At 59.8% G+C, this 14673-nt stretch overlaps 3 protein-coding genes across 3 annotated transcripts; all 3 read left to right on the forward strand.

The window, feature by feature from the left end:
• Nucleotides 1-3: 3 nt before the first annotated feature.
• On the forward strand, nucleotides 4-2162 carry RBMX2 (RNA binding motif protein X-linked 2; the record flags this gene model as incomplete). The annotated part of the gene is made up of 5 exons (XM_038123039.1): nucleotides 4-133; nucleotides 225-276; nucleotides 349-478; nucleotides 598-778; nucleotides 1310-2162. Coding segments are annotated over 5 exons (906 nt in total), but the record flags the coding sequence as incomplete, so codon positions are not given.
• A 345-nt stretch (nucleotides 2163-2507) lies between these two features.
• SLC25A14 (solute carrier family 25 member 14) lies at nucleotides 2508-9739 on the forward strand. The gene is made up of 9 exons (XM_038122689.1): nucleotides 2508-2679; nucleotides 2771-2918; nucleotides 3708-3802; nucleotides 5450-5535; nucleotides 6377-6472; nucleotides 6882-7006; nucleotides 8125-8260; nucleotides 8643-8723; nucleotides 9316-9739. Exons 1-9 carry the CDS (start codon nucleotides 2616-2618, stop codon nucleotides 9355-9357), a joined length of 873 nt encoding a protein of 290 aa, XP_037978617.1. The 5' UTR covers nucleotides 2508-2615; the 3' UTR covers nucleotides 9358-9739.
• Nucleotides 9740-11390: 1651 nt separating this feature from the next.
• On the forward strand, nucleotides 11391-13892 carry GPR119 (G protein-coupled receptor 119). The gene has a single exon (XM_038122821.1). The coding sequence runs from the start codon at nucleotides 12118-12120 to the stop codon at nucleotides 13156-13158; it is 1041 nt and encodes a 346-aa protein (XP_037978749.1). The 5' UTR covers nucleotides 11391-12117; the 3' UTR covers nucleotides 13159-13892.
• Nucleotides 13893-14673: the final 781 nt, after the last annotated feature.

A 14673-nucleotide genomic window follows, 5' to 3' on the forward strand; every position in this document is an offset into this window, starting at 1 on the left:
CGGTGCCTCGCCCGCAGCCCCCTGACGAAGGTGAAGCTGATCAATGAGCTGAACGCGCGGGAGGCGGAGCTGGGCGTGCAGGAGGCGGTGTCGTGGCACGCGGAGTACAAGGACAGCGCTTGGATCTTTGTGGGTACGGACCGGGCCGGGGCGGGGGCGGAGTTCCACCGCCGGTACCGGTACCGGTGCTGTTGACCCGTTCCTCCCCTCCCCTCTCCCCGCAGGCGGGCTGCACTACGCGCTGACCGAGGGTGATGTCATCTGCGTGTTCTCGCAGTAAGTGTCGCGGCCCCGGCCCCGCCGCCGCGGGCGGGCGCTGCCGCGGTGCTGACGGTGTGCGTGTCCCAGGTATGGCGAGGTCGTCAACATCAACCTCGTGCGGGACAAGAAGACCGGGAAGTCCAAGGGCTTCTGCTTCCTCTGCTATGAGGACCAGAGAAGCACCATCCTGGCTGTGGATAACTTCAATGGCATCAAGGTGAGTGGAGCTCAGGCCCTGCCGCGGCTCCCCGAGTGCTCCCCCCGCGGGCAGCGGCCCTGGGAGCCGGGAGCTGGCGGTGACAGCCCGGAGCTGGCGGTGACTGCCCGGCCCCGCAGATCAAGGGACGGACCATCCGCGTGGACCACGTGGCCAACTACCGCCCCCCCAAGGAGTCTGAGGACTGGGATGACGTGACTAGAGCCCTCCATGCCAAGGGCTGCGGGGTCAAAACGCCACCTCACACCTCATCCGAGTCCTCGTCTGAGGATGAGGATGTGCCCGTGAAAAAGCAGAAAGGTAAGGAGTGTTCCTGGCAGGCTGGATCCCAGGTGGGCATGCCCATAGTAGGGGTTGGGGGCTGGAGTCTGCGTGGAGAGAAGGTTGGAGCAACAAAAATGGGCACAAAATGAGGGTGGGGATAAGGTGTTGCTACAGAGTGCTGAGGAGATGCTCAAAAATGAGGGAGAGCCATGAGGGAAGAGTCCTGAGGTCTGGAGAGGTAATTCCTGCAAAGTGGATCACAGTAGTACTGAGGAAAGGGAATGAAAGGGAAGTTGGAAATTCTCAGCATTCCTAGTGGTGTGTAAATGCCCAGCGTTGCTGGGAAGAACATGATGTGAATGTTAAGGAGAGAAGTGGGGTGGCTGCAGCTGGAGGAGGAAAAGTTGTGATTGGAAGTGAACTGGGATCTCCCTGAGGGGGAAGCAGGCTGGGAAATTGGGTGGAGGGGGAGAATTTGTAGTGGAAGATGAGCTGGGATGGTGCCAGGGGAGCCGTGGGGAGCAAGCTGCTCCTGGAGTTTGGTCCATCCCGAAATGTGAACCCTAGTTCCAGAGAAGCAGCGGAGCAGAGCAGAACGGTCAAAGTCGAGCCCACAAGCTGGGAAGCGGGTGAGCACGGAGGAGCCCCCTGCCAGGATCAAGATCAAGAAGGAGAAGGAGGACCCCGGGTACGAGCGCTATGCTGGCAGCAGCGCCGGCAGGAACGCCGGGAGCAGGACGCAGCGGGATGAGGAGCAGCGGCGGCACCAGCGGCACTCGGACAGCAGGGGGGACAAGAACTGCCGCGAGCAGAGGGGCCAGAGCGGCTCCTGGGAGGAGCGGGAGAAGAGGGAGGAGGCTGGCAGGAGAGGCGACGGGCACAGCAGCCGGCAAGATGCGTCCCCCAGGGGAGGCAGATCTCGTGAGCTCCATTCCAGGCACAGGGAGCGGGGCTCTGGCAGAGATTCCGGTCGCTGCTGAGTCCTGGGTGAGCATTTGGGGTGAGGGAGGCTCTGAGCCTGCCTAAACCTGCTCCAAGCTCCTGGGCTGCCATGGCTGGACCTTTCACCTGGGAGCTTCCCTTTGCCTCTCATCCCACCCTGGGTCAGGGCTCTCCATGCTGCCTGTGCTGCTGGCTGGGACAGGGCTCTGTCCTTTGACTGGGGAGGGTGTCCAGCAGTCAAGGCCGGGAGCAGCAGGATGCGCTCCTTCCCTAAATCCCTTGGGGCGGTGTCCCCCTCTTGCACGGGGGCAGAGGCTGCTGGGTGTCTTGTCTGGCTTCGTGGGTTTGGGCCCTGTGCCCACCCAGCATCTTCTGGATTCCACGATGTATCCATAGGGCTGCACCGCTGTGTTGGGGTGATTTATCATGGATTTGTTTAAAGGTTTCTTAATAAAAGTTCCTGCTAGGGAGAAGCTGGGCCCGGGGGCAGTGTTCCTGTCTGTGGGCCGGGGAGGAGGTGTCATCTGTTGTTCTTACGCTGATTTTAGGCTTATTTGGCTGGAAAACCGGGAGCGATGGAGTGTGGGATTCGCAGGGCGGAGAAGGGAGGGGCTTTAGCTGGATTTGGTGCCTGTAACGAGCAGTCGCTCCAGCAGTCCGCCTCCGTGCCGGTTCTGGGCGCGAGGGGGAATTTCCTCCCCGGAGCAGCCGGGACCGCTCCGGGACAGCCGAGGGGGGTGCGGCGGGGTTGGGGCGCGGGCGGCCCCCGCGGCTTCCGCCGTCCCGGCGCGGGCAGTGCCGGCGCGGTGCCGCCGGGGCCGGCAGGGGGCACGCGCGGCGCGGCGGTGCAGAGCCCGGTTCCGGTCGCGGTTCCGGTTCCGGTCCCGGCCCGGTGGCGGCGGCGCGCGCGGCGGTGTCCGCCCGCCATGCGATGTCCGCGCTCAACTGGAAACCCTTCGTGTATGGCGGGCTCGCCTCCATCGTGGCCGAGTTCGGTGAGGCGCAGGGGCCGGGCGGGACCGGGACGGGCGGGACCGGCACGCGTACCGGCGGGCGCTGAGGCCGGTGTCCCCGCTATCCCCGCAGGCACGTTCCCCGTGGACCTCACCAAGACGCGGCTGCAGGTGCAGGGTCAGAGCACCGACGCGCGGTTCCGCGAGGTGCGGTACCGGGGCATGTTCCACGCGCTGTTCCGCATCTGCCGCGAGGAGGGCGGACGGGCCCTGTACTCGGGGTGAGCACCGGGGCCGGGGCCCATCGGCAGCGGGTGCCGCTTCCCCCGGGGCCCCATCCATCCGTGCCGGGACACCCACCCATCTGCCACGGGTTCCCCACCCGGCCCGGCGCCTCCTTGCACCCACCCGGGCCTCCCCGGCGCCTGCCCCGGGTCCGTCCCCTCTGGCTCAGGAGCTCCCACCGCCTGTGCTGGGCTCCCTCTTTGGGAGCACCGCAGCATCGCCCCGTCTGTCGTGTTCGCTCCCACCAGCCCGCCCCAGGCTCCCCCTCCATCCCGGCATCTCCCCCTGCCCACCCCAGGCCCTCCCCCTGCCCACCCCGGGACCTCTCCCACACCCCGGCATCTCCCCCTGCCTTCCCCGGGTCTACCCCACCCATCCCGGGGTTCTTCCCCTCTGCTCACCTCGGCCCTGCCCTGCCTCTTTCCCGGCACCCTCTCCCCAGTCCAGGTCCCCTCTTCCACCTTCTGTCACGGCATCCCCCTGCTCCCTTGCTCCCTGCCCATCCCGGCCCCCCATTTCCTGTCCGCTGCTGTGACCTCTGGATCCCTCCCTGCCTTGTCCCCCTGAGCGGAGTCCCCTGGTGTTCCCGAGGCAGGGAGCAAGGCCAGGGCTGCGTGGGTGCCATCCCCTGGCTCTGGGGTGCTTGGGGCAGTCCCGGATAATCCGGGCAGTGCTGCATTCTTCGGAGCCCCCGCGGGGTCGTGCCTGGCCCCGGCAGTTTGAGGGCGGATGGGGAGGGGGCCCGGGCTGGCCTGCAGGGATGCTCAGGATCTGTTCCCCCTCAGGATCGCCCCGGCGCTGCTGAGACAGGCGTCCTACGGCACCATCAAGATCGGCATCTACCAGAGCCTGAAGCGGCTCTTCGTGGATCGCATGGAAGGTTGGTGTTGGGAAAGGGCAGCACGGGCACCTCCCAGCTCCCCCGCCTCACACTCTGGGCTGTGTGTTTTGCTCATTCCTTGCTCTATCCTTTCAACCCCAAGCTTCTCACAGGAATGGAGCTCCATTAGTGGGTGCTGCGGTTTTGTTTGTCAGAGAGAGCAAGGATTGGATTCAATCCTGATGGGAACCTCACTATGGTCTGTACTGCCTGTGGTTCCTACCCAAACATCTCCTAGCCAGGTTTCTTCCTTTCACGGAATCACAGGAGAACCACAGAATCCTTTAGGTTGGAAAAGACATCCAGCCTGTGTCTCATCCCCACCTTGTCCCCAGCCGAGAGTGCTGAGTGCCACATCCAGTCCTTCCTTGGACACCCCAGGGATGGGGACTCCAGACCTCCCTGGGCAGCCCCTGCCAATGCCTGACCATCCTTTCCATGAAGAAATTCCTACTGATGTCCAACCTGAGCCTCCCCTGGCTCAGCCAGGCACATTCTGCATAGGAATGGTGCAGTCTAGCTCTCTGGCTTTGGCCCTGACTGTAACGGTGAGGTTCCACCAGTGCCCTTGACCTGTGCCCTCTGCATCTCCTGCCTGGGGAGTGGAGCAGCAAGAGTCTGGTGGATGTTCCCTGAGGGAGCACCGAGATCTGCAGGTGAGATTTCCATCCCTGCTGTGATATGAGGAAATGTTGTAACACCATTCCAGCCTGGGAAAGCGGGATGGGTGGGGGAAATGTGGCACACTAAGGATACAAAGCTGCGTCGGGGGAGGTTTAGGTTGGTATCAGGAGAAGGTTTTTTTCCCAAGAGGGTGCTGGAGCACTGCCCCAAGGTTGCCAGAGCTCCAGGAGCATTTGGATGGCACTCCCAGGCACAGGGTGGGATTGTTGGGGTGCCTGTGCCAGGTCAGGAGTTGGACTGGATGATCCTTGTGGAACCCTTCCATCTCAGGAGATTCTGTGACTAGAGGTCCTTTCAGGGCTGCTGTCCTGCTTTAGTGAGGCCTCTTCCTGCCTGGTTCCGTCTGTGTACACAGTCCCCACACCCCCTCACTGTTCCAGCCTTTTCAGCTGTGAGCTCCATGCCTGAATGTTTGTCTCCCTACAGGCCTGGGGCAGCCAGTGGCCTGGTGTCCTCTGGGAAGTGTCGTGGTCAGTACCAGCAAAGGCCTGTGTGTTTTCCTAATGTAACCATCATCCTAACACTGGGCCTGGAATCTGGGGTTATTCCCTGGCACTAATCACATCTAACTCCCTGCCTGTTCTTGATTCTCAGCTGGCTCCAAGTGGCTGCGTGTAGGCAAATCCAGGGGGCCTGGGGAAACACTGGGTTGTCCCTCTCTGTCTGCCTCTGTCCTGGCTCACCCCTGCAATGAGAAATCTCAGATAATTGTCCACAATTTTCACGTGTCCAAGGATTTTCCTTCTAATCAGTCAGACCCTCTGAGAGTGCATTGCTGAGTGTTTCAGCTGCCACCTTCTGTCCCTGACAGGTGTGGGGACAGACCTGTCACGGGCTGTGGCACCAGGCCCTGCTCCTGCAGCTTCACCATCTGATTTGAGATCTGAGCTGCTCTACCCAGCCCTTGTTCCTTCCTACTGTGCCCCCTCCTGTGAGGGTCTGACCTTCTTTCCTTGGTTGCAGATGAAACGCTGCTCATCAATGTGATCTGTGGGGTGGTCTCGGGGGTCATCTCTTCTGCTCTGGCCAATCCCACAGATGTGCTGAAGGTAAGGGCTGCTCCTGGCTGGCTGTGGGACCCGTGGGAGGAGCAGCTCAGTGCTTTCTGAGCCACCAGTTCTGCATGTTTGGGTTTTTTAATGAATGGGGACCAAAGCCCAGGGTCATTAATAGATGTTTAAAAACAGAGCTCTTAAAGATCATGGAATCCTGGAATGGTTTGGGTTGGGACGGACATGAAAAACCATCTCCTTCCACCTGCCACAGACAGGGACACCTCCCACTAGACCAGGTTGCTCCAAACCCTGTCCAGCTTGGCCTGGAACACTTCCAGGGATGGAGCAGCCACAGCTTCTCTGGGCAGCAAGAATCATGGCATTTATGGCATTTGTACTGGTGAGGGGTGGGAGCTGTGTTATCTGACCTGGGCCAGGTGAGCCAGCTGCTCCTGTCCCCTTGCTCACGGGGCTGGCACTGCCCCAAGGGCCTGCCTGTTACATGGAGTGAGCAGAGCCCAGTGGGGACTGCCTGGTGCCCTGGGCTCAGGGTAGCCCTGCTCTGGGCAGAGAGAGCCTGGGGAACTTCTCCACTCTTCTCCCTGTGTAGAGCCCTGTTCTGGGACTGCTTTCAGAGGGAAGGCCTTGTTCCTCGTGTTCCAGTGCCCCCACCCTGCTGCTGCCCCTGCCCCCTGCCTGCTGCCATCCTTGTCCGTGTGGTTTGCAGGGAGAGGGACGTAGAGAACAGTGTGTGCTCTGAGCTGCTCTGCTCCTTCTCCCAGGAGTGCCATGGAGCTGCTGTCCCTGGTGTCCTTGCCCTGTGGCCATGGAGCTGCTGTCCCTGGTGTCAGGACAGGTGTTGACGTCCGCCTGCTGACTCTTCCCTTTCTTTCAGATCCGAATGCAGGCTCAGGGCAGCTTGTTCCAGGGCGGGATGATTGGCAGCTTCATTGACATCTACCAGCAGGAAGGCACCCGAGGCCTCTGGAGGGTGAGCACCAACTCCTAGAATCCCCCAGCAGCAGCAGAACTAAGAAAAATCTTTGGGAAGCAGGTGCCCTCATGCTGTTCTGTAGCAAGGAGCACCTGGAGCCCCTCCTGGCCTCTTAAACTGCTGCTCTTGTGGGGCACAATCTTTTTTGGTGTTGAAATTGGTGCAGAAGGGGAGGGGGTGACAGCCTAGTTCCCGTGTGCTGGTGCTGGGAGCAGGGAAGCAGTGTGGAGTTAGTCCAGCTGGAATAACGCTGCCAGGCTGGAGACATCCTCCTTGGCTTTGAAGCAAAGCTGGGAAGCAGGTGGTGTGCTTGCAGGGAGGGTACAGGGAGGGCTGTCAGGAGAAGGCCCTGCGAGGGGCTGGGGGATGTGGCTGCCATTGGTGACCGTGTCCCCATGCTGCACAGGGTGTTGTCCCCACGGCCCAGCGGGCGGCCATCGTGGTGGGGGTGGAGCTGCCAGTCTACGACATCACCAAGAAACATCTGATCCTGTCAGGCCTCATGGGGGACACCATCTTTGCCCACTTCGTGTGAGTACCTGCTACAGGCTTGGGGGGCTGTGTGAGGCAGAAGAGCCAGGTGGGGCTGGGGAGAGACCATTCATGGAGAGAGTGCTCTGGAGCTGCAGGGAGCAAGGTTAGTGCTTCCAGAGGATCTGGAGCAGGGTTAGTGCTTCCAAAGGATCTGCTCTGTCAGCTGGAACAGCTCAGAGTTAGCAGCAGGTATGGAATCATTAAGGTTGGATAAGACCTCCAAGACCATTGAGTCCAACCGTTCCCCCAGCACTGCCAAGGCCACCACTAATGCATCCCCACATCCCAGAGACCTCCTTGGGGACGGACCTGGCAGAAATCCTTTGGTGACAGGAAATGCCAGCTTGGTTTCAGCTGTCTTATGACAGAAATGTTGCCCCACTGGTATCTGTGCGCTGGTGTGAGCCAGGCAGGAGATCCACGTGTGTAGCTACATGTAATAACCCCTCAAAAGCTGCTCCAGTCCCTAGTCCTCACCTGTCCAGACCCTGTGACCTTGCAGCCCCTGCTGGAAGAGCCTTGAGAGAGGAGCAAGCACAAAGCTGGCAGGACCCAGAGCAGTCAGTCAGTGTTGCAGTCAGCCTGCTCTGGGCAGGGCTGGCAGAGAACACCGGAATCCTTTTTCACCTCCGTGTTGCAGATGCTGCAGAGCTTCCATTTGCTTTGCCAGCTGAGGTGAGGGTGAGGAGCACTAGACTCTCTGTGGAAGGGGAGACTGGCAGCTCTGTGGTCCTTTCTGGTGTCTTTGCTCTTCCTCCCTCCTTCCCAAAGAAATGTTTTCTCTGTTGGGAAGGATGTGCACTCCCAGGGGGTGCCTTCAGGTTCCTGTCACCTGGGCAGCACCTGGGGCCCTTGCAAGGCTGCCAGTGCCCTGTGGAACCAGCTGTGGGCCCCGGTGAGGGTCTGGGTTAGCTGAGCTGAGCATTTCCCTCCCCTGAGCTCCGCAGGGTCCTGTGGCAGCCCCGCCGCTGCCCCTTTTCCAGGCAGGAGCAAGTAGTGCACCTCGTGTCCACTGCTAAATGCCTTTGCTAAAGTCCGGTGGAAGGTATTTTGTGTCTGTCTGAGTGGGGGTGGCTGTGTCCAGGGCTGTCCCTGCCCTGATTCGGTGTGTGCAGTTCCAGCTTCACGTGCGGGCTGGCGGGAGCCATCGCCTCCAACCCCGTGGACGTGGTGCGGACGCGGATGATGAACCAGCGCGCCATCGTGGGCAGCACCGAGCTCTACAAGGGCACCCTGGATGGCCTCGTCAAGGTGAGGGGACAGGTGGGCACGTCCCTGTCCTGGGAGGCTGGCCAGGTCTCAGCACCACACTGATGGGAGCAGTGAGATCCTGCAGTGACACAGTGTCATCGGTGAGGTGGGAGAGGCCCCAAGGTCGCTTCCCTGAGGCCGCTGTCAGCCTGAGCGTCCTCCCAGCCTCCTGGAACAAAATTCAGGCCATGACGCAGTTAGCTGGGTTCAGAGACTGTCAGTGATGCTTCTCACTCTTGCACGGGCCTGTCTGCTCCCTGCTCCAGCTCCCTCCCTGCTCCAGCAGCTGGGCAGGGCCAGCGGGGCACGCGTGGCACTGGGGAGGGAGGTGGGCAGAGCGTGGGCCTGGTGTGTCTCTTCATCCATTTGTCTCTCCTCCCAGACGTGGAAGAGTGAGGGCTTCTTTGCACTCTACAAAGGCTTCTGGCCCAACTGGCTTCGTCTGGGTCCCTGGAACATCATCGTATCCTTCCCTGTGCTGCTGAGAGGTGGTAGAGTGGGACACGGGGAGAGCCCCGCTGGGAAGGGCAGGGCAGTGCACCCAATGGGGTGCACTGGGGACCCTAATGGGCGCTGCTGATGGTTCCTCTAGAGTCTCTGAGGGCTTGGCTGAGACCTTGCGTGGCCTGGGCTGCAGGAGATTCCTGGATGAGCTCCCGTTTGGGAGGGAATCGTGGGGAACATTCTGCTGCTGAGGCAGGTGCTGACGCTGTGCAGGACCAGCGCTGCTGTGTGCTGAGCCAGAGCATTCTTCCTGCTGAAACTGGGTGGGGAGTTCACTGTAAAGAGCTCCCAGTCTGGGCTTGGAGCCACTTCCCTCTCCCAGTGGTCTGGGCAAGGCTGGGTTTGCTCTGGGTCCATTCTCCCTGCTCTTGGCAGCACCTGTGCCCCAGCTCTGTTCTACCTGGGCAGGTCAGGTTGTGCTGCCTGGACAGGGAGCTCCATGGGTGGGCTTTGGGAGCTCCCTGGATGGGTGTCCAGCCCAGCTGAATGCTCTGCCCACCCTGCCAGGCAGCTGCCTCACATCTGTCCCAATTCCTTGACGCTCTCTTCAGTTTTTTATCACATACGAGCAGTTGAAGCGCCTCCCCTTCTGAGAGCTGCCTTCATCTCACCAGAGTCATTCTCGGGGCTGGCAGCAGAGCTGTGCTGCTGCCTCCCTCTTCATCCCACTGTCCCCATGTCGTGGTGTTTGGTCCCCGTGGGCTGGGCTCTCCCCACATGCATGGTCCCTGGAGCACGAGCTGCCTGGCACAGGCGGGAGTCGCATGTTTCCCACCCGGAGGTGTCCACGTGCCTGGGCCTGCAGGAATATCTTCTGTGAAGATCTGTGTGTTCCAGTGGCCTTTGGGGCACTGTGGCTCGTGGCTGGCAGGTGTGGGTCTCCTCCCGTGCCCGTGGGGCGGGGCCCATGAAAGTGCCATTGTCATCATGTTTCTTGCAGAACTTGTAACTTCATTAAATTATTTATTGACTGGGTGGCTTGAGTTTGGGTCTGTGCTCATTCACTTGCAGGGGTGTCTGCCCTTGTAGAGCACAGAAGTGTGGCTTTCACCATGCTGTAGACCCCTTTATTCTCCACATATTTATATAAAACCAATCTCTAGGATTCATTTCAGTAGAGATGTTTTTAAACCCAAGTTTGTTAGTATCAGAAAATAACCCTGTTGCCCTCTCAGCTCAATTTTGCCAAACCTCAGTCTCTTAAATTCCTGCTTATTATTACATTGTTTTTGCTTAAATAATTTGTAAAGCTCAGTACTGTGCTCTGAAGGTGCGCTCAGCACTCGAAAATGGTGGTTCTGATGCTGAGCAGGATATTTTGGTCATCCTCTTCTGATTTTTGGTTATTAATAATGTTTATGGCTATGGAAGCAAATGTTTTTTATATTCCTGCTCCCTTTCCTCTCCGTGGGGTGGCTTTGGTTTGGATGAAGGTCCCTGGTGACACAGCAACATGTCCTGGCTGAGCCTGCTGTGAGCTGAGTGTGTGTGGAAGTCATAGAAGGAATGTTCAGCCAAATCCCGCTGGGAAAAATGGGAGGGAATTGGTGTTACAAAGTCAGAGCTGCCTGTAGAAGCTGCAGGGGAAGGGAAGGTGACTCCACTGAGCGCAGGGCTCTCCGTGCAGGGCCTGGCTCAGCAGGCTGTGCCAGGCAGCGTGTGGGAGCCTGCTCCTGCACACACAGGAAGGTCCGGGGGTGGAACTCCAACATGGAAGGCTCCATGGGAACCAGTCAGCCCTCCCCAGGTGTTTAAGGTAGAAATACACTTCTCCTGATTCGTGAAAGCTAAAAATGGCAGTAAAGCAGGAGAGGGAGGCTCTGGCTCCAGGCTGTACTTGCTCCTGACTGCCCTGCCACTTCTCCCTTATCCTTGATCTCATGCCGAGGGTTTGGACTCTCTCCAACATCAGGGCAAAGGCTCCCCAAATGTCTCCCTGAGCAAACAGAAGTAGAGGATGTGTAAGGCCACCACAATCCTTCCTGTGGCCGCCCGCAGTGCAGAGCCCGGGTGTTCAGGAGGGCCCTGCAGCCGCAGGCAGTGCCCCCATTCCCGAGCTCCTGCCCTCCGGCAGTGCCCCTCCCGCCCCACCCCACCCTCTCTGCAGTCCCTGTTTGACAGACAGACGCTCAGTCCTGCCCATTTCCTGGCAGCTTGGATTTTTCCAGCTCATGGGGCAGAAGAGGCTTGTGCCGCTCTGTGTGGGCTGGAGCCCTCCCTGTCAGCCCCTGTGAAGGTCAATCCCCCCGGAGGGGTAAGGGATTTTGTAGCACAAGGATGCAGAGGCTTTGCTTTCATGAATTTATTAGTTTCAAGTTACTGTGAGGTAAATACATCCATGACTAGCAAAGTGAGTCAGTGTGTACATAGAAACATTATTTTTTACTGTTAGTAGCACTTACATGGATTTCACTGGAAGTATCACGGCAAAGTTCATCCAACTCCTGCAGGAGTGAGGTCACTCAATGATGGACAAGGTCTCCCTTAAATATGACCTGTGTCATGGAGCCTGGAGCCAGTCTGCTGTTCCTGGGGATCTGAAGGGCTGTGCAGGGGGAGCTGCAGGGCAGAGAGAGGCTCTTTGTGGCAGCAGCCAGTTACTTCTGCATGGATCCATGAGTGGGCAGAAGACAACAGCTCTCAGAGGGCCGTGGCTGCCTTCTGCCTGGATCTGAGGCCCCTCTGCAGGTTGTGATTTTTTTTGCCCTGCAGGTTCCAGCAATTCTTTGGTTTCAGCCTCTCCAAGGATACCCTGGGCTTTCGGTTGTGCTTGCCACGGGCACTGCAGGTTCCCAGCTGTGAATGCTGCTGTCCCAGGCTGGCAGATGTTTCTCCATCTGTTTGAGCACGCATCCCTTGTCAGTGCTTTCCCCCACTGTAACCAGGTTGCCTTCAGGGCTGCTGTTCTAGCAGGACGTCAGTGGTGTTCCCTTGGTCCCAGCAGCAAGAAGCTGTCCTGGGTCTGGCAGTGACCCCCAGGAGCCCCACGAGCTGTGCTGGACTTTGGGAACTCTGTGCTTGTCCCCATTGCCAGCCCCGGTGTCTGAGCAGGCACTGCTCTGCTCCAGCCCCTGGTGCCTGGGGGGGAACAGCCACCGCCCCATGTGCCACCGTGGCAGCTTCCTGCCCAGGTGCTCCCTGCTCACCCCCTGCTCCAGGGTTGTCTGGAAACGTGGCTGGAGGGGAGGGACGTCCGCGGGCACAGCAGCGAGTCCAGCAGTCCCTTCCACGGGCAGCTGCTGGCAGAGCTCTGCTTCCCCAGAGACAGCCCTGCTCCCCCGGCTCCTGCTGCTCCCCGGAGAGTGAGGGGCTGTGCCTGCTGCCTGCATCTGCTGAGAGGCCCCAGGTGAGTGATGGCTGAGAATTGTGTTGAGGACGCACCATCCCTGTGGCGTGTCTCACATGAGGCGGCCACGGCCAGCTGGGCCCTGGGAGCCATCCTCGCCGTGCTGGCCTCACTCATCATCGCTGCCAACGTGCCGGTGGCCATTGTCCTGCTCTGCCACATCTGGAAGAGCGGCTCCAAGGGGCTCTGTTTTGTCCTCAATCTTGCCTTGGCGGATGCCATGGTTGGCTTCACAGTCATGGGCCTGGCCATGGATGAGCTTTCCCAGCCCTTTCATCCTTCCCAGAGCTTTTGCATCCTGAGAATGGCTTTTGTGACCTCTTCCTGTGCTGCCTCCATCTTGTCCCTGATCCTGGTTGCATGTGACAGGCACCTGGCGATCCGGAAGCCTTTCCACTATTTCCAGCTGGTGACAGGCCCGCGGGTCGGGGCGTGCTTGGTGGGGCTCTGGCTGTTTGTTGCCATCGTCGGCTTCCTCCCAGTCTTCATCCCACACTTCCAGAGGATCTCCGACCATTGGAAATGCTCCTTCTTCAACATCTTCCAGCCTTCCTACATGCTCACTATGTTCTGCCTCGGCTTCTTCCCCGCACTCTTCCTCTTCCTCTACCTCTACTGTGACATGCTGAAAATCGCCTCGGTACACGTGCAGCACATCCAGGAGGTGGAGCAGGCGGGGCTGGGTGGGGGCTGTCCCCCACCCCGTGCCACCAGTGACATGAAGGCCATGCGCACGGTGGCCGTGCTCGTCGGGTGCTTCACCCTCTCCTGGCTGCCCTTCTTCATCGCCAGCGTCGTGCAGATGGCCTGCCCTGAGTGCTTCCCCTACAAAGTCATCGAGAACTTCTTCTGGCTGCTGGGGCTGGGCAACTCCCTCCTGAACCCACTGCTCTACTCCTACTGGCAGAGGGACGTGCAGCTCCAGCTCTCCCAGCTGGCTGCAGGTGTGAAGAGGAGGCTCCTGCTCCACCTGGGACACGGCCGCTGTTTCCCTGGCAGAGACACCAAGGCTCCTCCTGCTGTGTCCTGCCTGGAGCTCCAGGACTGACTTGGTAAGGAGTGGCTGTCTCTGGCTTGCCAGCTCCCTCCCTGCATTGTGACGGTGAACTCAGGGCCTGCCAGCTGTGAAGAAGATCACAGATGGGTGGGACCAGTCTGGATGCTAATTCCCAGGCACCATCATGGCCGGATTCCAGCCTGCCCACCGCCCCGCAGCCCCCAGCACAGCCAGCTTCACCCCAGCCCCAGGCATGCCAGGTTGCAGGTGCTCCCTGGAGAGCCTGTGCTGGAGCAGCCCCGTGTCTGTGTCTCCTGGGCCAAGCTCTCCCACTCAGTCTGCAGGCAAATACCCTTTGCCCATTGCCACCCAGCTTCCCCTGCCAGGTGTCCACCCCCTGCCTCCCCCTCTGTCGGCAGCACTGGCTCCATGGGCAGCAAACCCCCCTTTCCTGGGGCAGGTGTGGGGACAGGGAGGGCTCTATCTCCTTGGCCCTGGCAGCAAAGACTGGGCAGGCTGTGAACATCCCCGAGCTCTCCTGGACAACAGGTGCTCCCCCTACCTTCCTGAACCCAGCTCTCAATTCCACGCAGGGCCACCCCTGCTTTGGGCTGTGCCCACTCGGAGCAGAGGTGAGGGGGTGAGTTTGGGCATGGGGACAGAAGGCTTGGCAGTGACCGTACCTGTGTGCAGTGTGGCGTGCCCGGCAGCCCCAGGGCAGGGGGACAGCCTGGGCACTGCTGTCACTGTTTACCCAGGCTGTAAAGTGAGTCAATGAGTAACTGGCTAACGAGAAGGAGCATTGGCTGCCTAAGAGATCCCCATGAAGAAGAGCTGCTGTGTCCCACTCAGGATTTGGGACTGGAAAGGTCCCTGCACACCCACTCTGCCCATGGGAGCCCCCCTTCTGCCCTAGTGGCCAGATGGCTGCCCCTGCCAGAGGCTAAGTGGTACTTCATTGCCTCTCATAAAATCATTTCATTTCACACGGCAAGAAAACTTCCCTTAGAAGAGATTTATTTGCTAAAAAAGTACATTACTCTGAAAATGAGGGTGCTCTGCATGAAACAGCAGCTGCTCCCACCTCTGTCCTTGCCCCACTAGCAGACACAAAGGTTCAGGGCTGTATCCACTTGCATCCAGAACTTGCCATGAAGCTAAGGTCTGCCCCATCCTAGAGAAAGAGGCAAAATGAAAGTGTCTTTAAAAGACCCCAAACAAGTGTCCCTCTGTGGCATCCCCTTTGGCGAGGGAAAGGCCTGGGCCCAGGTCCCACATGGCAGGCAGGGTTCCTGGCTGTGCCGGAGGGACTGAAGCTGGAGGAGGGCTGCCCAGAGCAGGCTGGCTCGGGGGGCTGCTGCAGGTGTGTGGGTGGATCCAGCCTGACTCGGCTCTGGCCTCAGCCCATCGTCTCCCTGCACTGGGGATTTGCTGCCTGCTCTTGGTGATGCTTGAGCTCTGCTGGCTGTGGCTATGACCGTCCTCATCCTCGCCGAGCCTCTGCTTCCCTCCAACGTCTTCCTGCAGCAGGTCCCAGGGGGAACAGGGACACGTTGGACATGGGCC

The sequence above is a fragment of the Motacilla alba genome, chromosome 4A (assembly GCF_015832195.1).
Source record: "Motacilla alba alba isolate MOTALB_02 chromosome 4A, Motacilla_alba_V1.0_pri, whole genome shotgun sequence".
Classification (NCBI taxonomy): domain Eukaryota; kingdom Metazoa; phylum Chordata; class Aves; order Passeriformes; family Motacillidae; genus Motacilla; species Motacilla alba.

What these genes read in the sequence shown, in the direction of transcription:
- GPR119 (XM_038122821.1), top strand. Translation starts at nt 12,118, where the DNA reads ATGGCTGAGAATTGTGTTGAGGACGCACCATCCCTGTGGCGTGTCTCA.
- SLC25A14 (XM_038122689.1), top strand. Translation starts at nt 2,616, where the DNA reads ATGTCCGCGCTCAACTGGAAACCCTTCGTGTATGGCGGGCTCGCCTCC. An exon ending in ATCCCACAGATGTGCTGAAG is followed by an intron (nt 5,536 to 6,376) that starts GTAAGGGCTGCT and finishes CCTTTCTTTCAG; the next exon opens with ATCCGAATGCAGGCTCAGGG. An exon ending in ACCATCTTTGCCCACTTCGT is followed by an intron (nt 7,007 to 8,124) that starts GTGAGTACCTGC and finishes CGGTGTGTGCAG; the next exon opens with TTCCAGCTTCACGTGCGGGC.